The 9,806-nt window shown below is 30.5% G+C and overlaps 1 protein-coding gene across 1 annotated transcript; it reads left to right on the top strand.

The window, feature by feature from the left end:
• Positions 1-5,320: 5,320 nt before the first annotated feature.
• On the top strand, positions 5,321-8,645 carry LOC114314192 (ankyrin repeat-containing protein BDA1). The gene is made up of 2 exons (XM_028260653.2): positions 5,321-5,992; positions 7,573-8,645. Exons 1-2 carry the CDS (start codon positions 5,351-5,353, stop codon positions 8,494-8,496), a joined length of 1,566 nt encoding a protein of 521 aa, XP_028116454.2. The 5' UTR covers positions 5,321-5,350; the 3' UTR covers positions 8,497-8,645.
• The last annotated feature ends 1,161 nt before the right edge of the window (positions 8,646-9,806 follow it).

The raw sequence follows: 9,806 nt of genomic DNA, 5'->3' as shown, positions 1-9,806 counted from the left end.
ATCAATTTTTGTAAATGTATACTCGTCACCGTCTCGCTACTGTTACCCTCTCTGTTCGTCTCTCGCCGCCTCCAGTTGCCTCACCGTCTCGCCTTGCCTTGCCTCCCCTCCATCGCCTCGCTGGGAAACCACGTCGTCCCAGCCCTCTTCGTTCATCGCCTCTCTCATCCAGATCATCGCCTCTTTGTTCGTCTAGGGTTCAAAAACAAAAAGGGGCTGCTGGAAAGCAAAAGGGGAAAAGAAAAAAAAAAACAAAAAAAAAAGAAGAAAAATTTGCAAATAGTCCTTGTAGTTTACACAATGTGTCAATTTAGTCAATGTAGTTTTGATTTACTCGATTTTGTCTCTTAGTTTAACAGATTGTATCATTTTAGTCCAATAAATAACGGTTGTTAAATTAATTTAACGAAAAGTCAAACAATGTGTCAATTTGGTTCCTGTATTTTTCACAATGTGTCAATTTATTCTCTGTCGAAATCGAGAAAATTGAAACTACAGGGACTAAATTAACACATCGTGTAAAGTACAGGGACCAAATTGACACATTATTTGACCTTCCGTTAAATTAACTTAACAACCATTATTTATTGGACTAAAATGATACAATCCGTTAAATTAAGGGACAAAATCAGACAAATTAAAATTATATAAACCAAATTAATATATCGTGTAAATTATAGGAATTATTTACATAATTTACCTTAAAAAAACTCAAAAGGACATCGTTCTAGCGGGCGTGGAGAGGACCGCAGGAAATGACTGCAAATAATCTGGACTCTTGTGAGAATCCCTAAATTAGGAGCCTCAATCATTCTTGTAGTGTTGACAATTTGTCGTCTTGAAATGTAATCGCTCTGACATCATTTAATCACCGGCTAGTTATCTGACAGACATTGCATTATTATATAACTCCAAGAATAAGGTTGTTGAAAGATGTTTGGCCACATTTGTTTATTGCGTTATTATATAACTCCAAGAATGAGGTTGTTGAAAGATGTATGGCCACGTTTGTTTGGTTTGATAAAATTGAGGGGATTAAGAATATAGTAAAATTAATTAAGAGATTATTAGTGTGATAGTATTAGATTAGAAATATAAAATAAAAAGTATTTGGTTGTACATCACTAGATTAGTAATATTATAAATAGTATTAATATATAAAATTAATATTTTTTAATTTTCAGTATTTTTTTAATATTATAATTATTATTTTTTTTGTTCTAAAAAATATAAATTTTATATAAAAGTCATTTAAAAATTCACTAATTCACTCATTCAATTTTTAATTCTAACTCTTCTATGGGATTGTTAGTCCCACCAATGGAACCGATTATTAGTCTAAAAGGATAATTAATCTCCTTAGCCTCCGTTTGGGAAGTGGGTTGGCTTTTTGACTTTTTAGTTTTTTTGACTATTTTAGCCTGGGCTTAAAAGCTTGGTTTGGGAAGGGCTTTTTGGCTTTTTGGCTTTTTGGCTTTTTTAAATTTTTTTGTGAGAGAAGAATGTAATGATTATGGGTTGGATGTGATGTTTTGTTTGTTATGACTAAAATAGCCTATTTTATTTTTTGTGGCTAAAATAGCCAAAAAAGCCCAAACCATGACTTCCCAAACGAAGCCTTACTCATATCTCTAATCAAATACTCTTTAAGTAAATCTCACAGACTATCCTCCTCCCAAAGAGCCAAACAAGCCTATATGAGAAGTGGACTTGGATAGAGGAAGTTCCTAAATCTTTGGAATGGCGATCAACCTCCGCCCTCTAATAAAATAAATAATGATAATAAAAATAAGGTTGTTGAAGAATTTTTTTTTTTTTTTTCAAAATAATAAGCAAAGAAAATAGCTAACCAATGAGGCACTTTGTAAAGTGTGAGCATTTATTATTTGTCTACAGTGGATTGGATTGTACTATTTGAATAGTGAGGTCAATCACAAATTTCACCTCAATCATTTAAATCGTTTATATTTTAAACCATAATAGATAGATCATTAATGAAAAAAATCAAATCGATTCAATAACTATAGCTACATTAGTTCATCACATTTATTTGCAATAATAATAATAATAATAATAATAATAATAAACGACAAATATTATTTAAAAAATAGATAAAAAAATTTATTGATAAAAATAAATATATAACATACGAGCTTACATCATTAAAAGAGGAGGAGGGAGAGGGGGAGGGCAGGCGAAAGCAAAAAGCAAAAAACATTATAGCGAATTTCAAAATCCCAATTAGATTGGTACCAAGAAAAATGTACAATTATATTCTAGCTCAAGTCAAAAATGTTGGTGAGAACCCAACAACAACAACACACACACACACAAAATAAATAAATAAATAAATAAATAATAATAAAAAATTAAAAAAAAATGCAGGATTAAAGCATAATAAACCCTAACACTAACTGAGAACAATACTAACCAAGCACTTGCGAAACACCAGAGCACTTATGGAGACCATTTTAACTAGTAGCCACCAAATCATAAATCACAAATGCACTTTCAAAACATAGGCATCCGAAAGATCCATTAGGCAGGGCGACCCCCTCTCCCCAATTCCTTTTTCTAATTGCAGCAGAGGGCATGAACTGTCTTCTCCAAAGAGCTAGGGCCAACAACCTTATTCAAGGTATCGCAATCGGCTCCAAAGGTCTTGTAATCTTGCATCTCCAGTGCTAGCCTACAAGAACTCCTTGCCTTACAATTATCAAAACGACTTGATTTTTTTATGAATAATTTGCATGTTGTAATCTAAAATATAAATGGTCTGTTTGGTAACCATTCCGTTTTCAGTTTTCAGTTTATATTTACAAAAATTTTAAAAATTGTTATAAAAACTTGTTTGATAATTTTTTGGTTTATAAATGGTTGTCTCAGTTTATAAATTTGAGGAAAAAACGTAAACTCAAAAAATGAGTTTACGTTTTCAATTTTCAATTTTTTTTTCAATTATTTTTTTTTCAAATAATCTTTTTTTTGAATTAATTTTTTTTCAAATATATTTTTCCCAATTAAATTTTTTTCAATTATTTTTTTAATTAATTTTTTTTTCAATTAATTTTTTTTTCAAATATTTTTTTTCCAAATATTTTTTTTCAAATAGTTTTTTTAAATAATTTTTTTTCAAATCATATTTTTTTTCAAATATTTTTTTTCCCAATTAAATTTTTTTCAATTATTTTTTTAATTAATTTTTTTTTTCATTTTTTTTCAATTAATTTTTTTTAAAATATTTTTTTTAATTAATTCTTTTCCCAATTAATTTTTTTTTTCAATTATTTTTTTTAATTAAGTTTTTTTTTTCAATTATAATGTATGTGATCCCATTACCATAAATAATAAAAATAAATATAAATATTTTAGGTCTGAACAAACATATTTTTTGGTTTATGTTTTTAAATTTTTTTAAACATTTTGTTCAAACCAAACGCGTTTATAATTTATGTTTTTCTAAAAAAAAACAAAAACTAATTTATAAAATTTTTGTAAATATAAACAAAAAAACGTAAACATTACCAAACGCTACCAAACTATTTGGATCATGTTGTAAGAGAATTTGGGATTAACTTCACATACCCGAGACAAGTTGTGCTCTTATTATTTTTGCTAATTTGTGATCTGAGAGGGTAATTTGTGTAGTCAAATTGGGCCGAGCTAGTCAACGTGGTCTTTGAGGGCTTGGTCTTGTGGTGGGCCGAGCTAAGGGCCATTGCTTTGGGCGAAACGAATGATAGGTAGGTCAGAGGTGGTTGATTGGACTATTAATGGGCCGTATGGGCTTTGATCGAGCTGTCTGAGCAGCTGATGCTTGGATTGTGTTACAGCGAAGACGGCCTAGTAGGCCAGAGTAAAAGTTGACTGAGCTATAAGGTAAGCTACCAAAGCATAATGACGTCCCAGTCAGGCATAGCCCGACATCACATGCTGCATGGTTGAGCTAGTGATATGTAAGGTGAAGGTAGCTCAGTTGTACGACGGAAGCCGAGCAAAGAGAACCATCTCACTTTTTTTTTTGAAACTGAGAATCATCTCACTTGGCTTGTAGTGAGGAGGGTATTAAGAGATAAGCACTATCATTTAAGAATGTGATTCTTAGGAGGACTCTGCTAAGGAGAGTTAGAGTCCTGCTGGAATTGTGCCATGTGAAATCTATAAAAGCTCATGACAGACCCTATTATCAGTTATTGCAATTGATACTCCCGAATTCACAAAGCTTTTGTATCATTTGTCTACTTGCTGACTTAGGCATCAGAGGGGTTTCCGATAAACATCTACCGGTTAGCTCACACTTGTGTTTTCAAGTGTTACGACAACGTTTAGAAGAGTACAAACTTGATCAACAAAATTATACGGGAAAAATTATTTTGTGCTCGTACATGATCTATAATCAATCACTGGGCATCATTTCACCACGGGCCAGATATAGGAAAAATTATTAGGTAGCTTTGGATACCACATGTAATGCTCTCTCCAATTATTAAATACATATGTTATTGCAATTCTCTCATCACCGAGCACTAATGGCCCTTTTAACAACATCACATTTAGTTTAAAATTTAAGAAATTATCAAAAAAGTTAAAAATATATATATAAAAAATTAAAAATTCATTTTCATTCACTTTACTTTATATATATATATATATATATATATTTTGTAAAAAATGAAAAAATCCTCCCAAACATTAATTTTATTTTTCAAATTTGATAAAAGAATTAGTGAAAGATGGGAGATATCTACATTATATAAATAAATAAATAAATTAAGTTTGGATCATTTACACCAATCATTTTTATACTTTGCATTTTTAATTATTATTATTTTTGTCCCTATATTTTTAATTGGATCGATTTTGATCATTAATTTTCTTTCAAACATACATTGATTTGTAATTTCCCAAATTATAAAAGGTGATTACTTTCCTCCCTCTCAGCACTACACTGCACTACTTTATGTATAATTTCCAGTGTCTTAGTCTTGGAAGTTAGAATCACAAAGCAATCCTCGTTTGAGTGCTATATTCTTAGTCACAAGTGTCCTGAAAAATTGTCTTAAATATTGTAAAACACTATCACTTAAGAATTGAACCTAACTTTTAAACTAAAGTAGCATTACATATTTTATTTACATTTTATTTTATTTTTTATTTTTAAAATATATATTTAAATTCATAATTTAAATACAACCATAATAATATATATTTTTCGCAAAAATTGTTGACGATAGCCATATAATGGCCCCACATGGCTACTACCAGCTTTTATTATAAAAGGTGATAACTTTCCTCCTCCTCAGCACTGCACTGCATTACTTTGAGTGCTATATTCGTAGTCACAAGTGTCATGGAAAACCAACAGGTTCGACAAAGGTTGATGGAGGCTGCAGAAGCAGGAAATATCAGTCTCCTGTACGGGTGTATACAAGACTACCCAAAAATTTTGGATAGTATAGATGAGATCCCTTTTGTTGATACTCCTTTACACATAGCTGCCTCAGCTGGACATGCCCATTTCACTTTAGAAATGATGAGATTAATGCCATCATTTGGTAAGAAGCTGAACCCACAAGGGCTAACCCCCTTGGACTTGGCTTTGCAAAGTAGGGAAGGCCTAAGACCCTCGGACCCAGCTTACCTGGATTTGCGAAATAGGATCACTTCGACTATAAGCCGGCTCATAAATTTTGACAAGGAGCTCATACGAGTCAAAGGAAGGGAAAGCTTCACGCCTTTGCACTTCGTAGCTAAAAAAGGTGACATTGATCTTTTGGCTGAATTTCTATATGCTTGTCCGGAATCAATAATGGACCGGACAATTCGAGATGAGACTGCACTGCACATTGCTGTGAAAAACTCGAAGCAAAAAGCATTTAAAGTGCTGTTGGGATGCCTTCGCAGGATCCGAAAACATCGTCATGTGCTAGGCTGGAAAGATGATGAAGGCAACACCCTGCTGCATATTGCGGTGTCCACTTCACAAACTGAGGCATGCTATCTATCTATTCTTTGGTTTTCATTATAATACTTAAGCATGTTTGTTTGCCATCAATAAGGGCTGGATATAATATGAGGCAAGTCTTACATAGTTTTTTGTCTCTTTATGTTATGTTATGTGTTTGGTTGCTCCGAAAATAGAGAGTGCGTATAGTGTATATATAATACAAAAGGGGCATATGAAATATCATCCCTCATGGTAGTGTATATCTCCTGCCGCCGGATATAGCTCATCTTTCATTCAAAATTACAAAATAATCTCTCATTTTATCTCATCCTATATCATATCTTAACTAAATATAGTATAAGTGACACACAATATACATAAGCCATCCCATATTCTATGACATTTATTATATCACATTTTTATCTCTAGATATTACATATCATCCTCAAACCTTTATATCCAATGCAAACAATCAAATGAGGCCTTAGTTGATAATGTGTTTAGCCCTATTGGTGTTTCTCCATATTTATTGGTATCAATTGGTAGGAGCTCTTTCTATATGTTTTATAATATTATACATAATTAAATTTTTTCTGCCACATTTTCACATCTCTATTATCTATCCATATTATTATATTTTAAAATCCGTACTATATGCGATAGATCAAGTAACATATTTAGATGCTAAACAATAATAAAATCTTATACAGTTTAAGGGAAATAACGTGATAGTGGAGTAAGGGAAAAAATATTTACAAAAAAGGTGAAATACATTATAAAAATTAATAATTATAATTATAATTTTTTTATTAGTTTATAATTAATTTACACTGACACAGTGTCAGTGTAATTGTCCCTAAAATTTATCTTTTTTTAATAAATCTCATTATGTAAAATGTTTGATCAGAATTTTTTTATATGATTGCTTTCGAAGTCTTGTTGGTGAAATTGTGATTGAGTGGGAAAATTAAGATGAAAATATAATAAATTTAAGTTACAGTACTAGTTTATTATCTTCATAGTTTTTATGTTATTAGTTAACGTTTTATTGATATTGAATATTTATAAATATGTAGTACACATCGATGTGTAGTTTATTCAATATAACTTTGTTTAAAATAAAATTTCTTTATATATAATCAAAATTAATATATTATATGGGTGCCACATACTACCCGCGTAGTGCGCGTGTTTGCAGTTGAACAAAACTCCAAAATAAGTTTTTTTGGGAAGAATTAAAATGTGTGACCTGTAGATGGGAAAGTGGACCAGGTATGACAAATTTCAACATTATGAAATTACCATAACGTGTTTTTTTTTCACCTCGTTATTTTGTTTGAAAAAAAAAATGTATACGTAACAATAAAGCGATGTGCTCTGTTTTTAATTATAATACGTTATATAATTATGAACAATGTTATACACACATTGATAAATGAATATATAAATAAATATTTATATATATATATATATATATAAAATCAATTTTTATATCATTAAACACAAAAGTAACATTCGAGCGACTTATTTTCATGTCATGTCTAGTTATAAAAAAATGTGATCTCTCCATTGCATATTGTAATTTTATATTAATTAATAATTTTGTATACATTTCTCTTACGCAGATTGTGAAATCTTTACTTAAGAAGAAAAATCTAGTGAGGCTGGACAAAAATGCAAAGAATTTGGATGGCCGAACAGCACTTGACATTGCAATTGATAAGCCTGGTGAGGCCGCAAGAGAAATTAAGAAAGCTTTAGACCATGCAGGAGCTTCAATAAGTACATCACTTCCTAAGGATTGTAGTCTTGCTAAATTTTTTAAGTCGCCACAAACGATTATTGAATTTGCTACCCGACAATATTTTTATCAAGGAAGAGCATTGACAATGGAGACGCGGGATGCAATACTGGTTGTAGCTGTTCTAATTGCAACGGCTACTTTCCAAGCTATACTTAGCCCCCCTGGTGGAGTAGTGGTAGGAACTGGCGACAACAATAATCAGCCTACTACCAATGAAAACCATATTAACGTCACTATCATGTCCACCACCGCCAACAACCACCTTATTCCTACTAATAACGTTAGTTATATTAACGCCACCATATTCACCAACACCAACACCACCAACCCCACCGCCACCGTGGATCCTTCCAAGCGAGTTTTATTCAAAAGAACTAAGTTGAATGCACCTATTACATACGGAATCTTCTTCAATTTTTTTTATTTTCTGAACACAATATGCTTTCTTTATTCAGTCACCACGATTATATTTCTCCTCCCGTTACAATATTTTAGTATCTTCTTGTACGGTCCCCTATTCCTTCTGATGCTGAGCTATGGGGCATCATTTGTCGTCATATCACCATCGACCTATTATACTGTACAATTTTTCTTTTTAACTTGTGTTTTTGCTGTTGTGATGTATTTCACGTTGCCATTAAATAACGCAATTTGGGATAACTTGGAGGGATTTGTTCCATCGGTTTTCAAAGGAGAGCAGGGGAAACGCCTTCAGATGCTGTTCCATTTGTTAGAAAGATCATGATGTAGAACAATGGGCTCAAGACTTTCTATATATATATATTATGCTTCTACTTTTGTTTTGTTTATCTTATTAGCCTGAAGAATAAGATGCTTTTGGGAGGTTTGGTGTGTGGTGGTGTTGTTATTTATTTTTCTTTGGCTTTAAGGGCTTATCTCGCCTTCATCTTTTTCTGCTTTTGGTCTTGCAAGTTTTGCAGAATTCTGTGTGGAAGTTTAAGCAAATGTCTATTTAGGTCTCGTTTGGGGACTAGTTGATTTAATAAAAAAGTCAAAAAGTTATTAAAAAAATCAAAAAATTAATAATTCATACTAAAAAGTCAAAGGTTCTCTTTTCTCTCTACTTTTTGCATATCTTTTCGTAAAAAGCCAAAAAGTCATCCCAAATATACTAATTTTTTTTAGCTCATATTTTAGCCAAATAGCAAAAAAGTTACTAAATTAACATGTTCCATGGTTTCGTCCTATTGATGTACTACTCTCTTTGTACTTTATTGTCTATTGTTTTATTAAACATGTTTGCTTTTCAATTTTTTGAAAACACTTATCAGAAAATTCTACTTTCTTATTTTTCATTTTCTTTTACTGATTTTTAAAAATATTTTAAGCAAGTTTATAAATTTTAAGATATACCTAACATAAATACACTTAAAAAAAAATCTTTAAAAAGTTCACTAAATATCAAAAATACAAAAAAATATGAAAATTCAGTATATCTTTCATATTTTTGTATATTTATTAATTTTTTAAAATATTTTTTCACAAATATTTTACTTTTTAGATATATATATCTAAAAAAGTATAAAAAAAATACTTAAAATTTAAAAAATATTCACTAAAAAAAACATGAAAAAAAAATAATTTTAAAAAAACTTAATCCAAAAAACTAAAACTAAACAAATTAGCTTTCACTGTTTCAGCGCAATGATCCAACTGCTTGATAAATGCAATTTGGTCTCCCAAGATCGGAGTGTTTTCATGCACATAAAATAAGATAGGAGTCTTATTAATTATCTAACAGATATTAAATTCATTTATAGTTTTGTACAACATTTTCCGTATTAGTGTGAGTAGTTGGAGTCATTTATTATTTTTTTTAACATGTGCCTTAACAATATCGTTCTCATATTTTGTTGCTTTTATCATTTTGATTTGTGTAATTTTAATTAGTTCGATTTTCACTTTTTATTTAAAAAATTTTGTCAATTTAGTTTAATTGATAACATTGATTAGAACTTTTGAAAGTAAATGACTACTGAGTTGGTTGAAGTTTTTTTTAAATCAACAAAAGAGAGTCCTTTATTAATGATTAAA

Source organism: Camellia sinensis, chromosome 13 (assembly GCF_055761805.1).
Source record: "Camellia sinensis isolate YWXY chromosome 13, ASM5576180v1, whole genome shotgun sequence".
NCBI classification, from domain to species: Eukaryota; Viridiplantae; Streptophyta; class Magnoliopsida; order Ericales; family Theaceae; genus Camellia; species Camellia sinensis.
The sequence above is the reverse complement of the archived record's forward strand: the minus strand, read 5'-3'. Positions and strand labels throughout refer to the sequence as shown.

Coding starts and splice junctions, on each gene's coding strand:
- LOC114314192 (XM_028260653.2), top strand. CDS start 5,351: ATGGAAAACCAACAGGTTCGACAAAGGTTGATGGAGGCTGCAGAAGCA. Junction 5,993..7,572: donor TGTCCACTTCACAAACTGAG/GCATGCTATCTA, acceptor TCTCTTACGCAG/ATTGTGAAATCTTTACTTAA.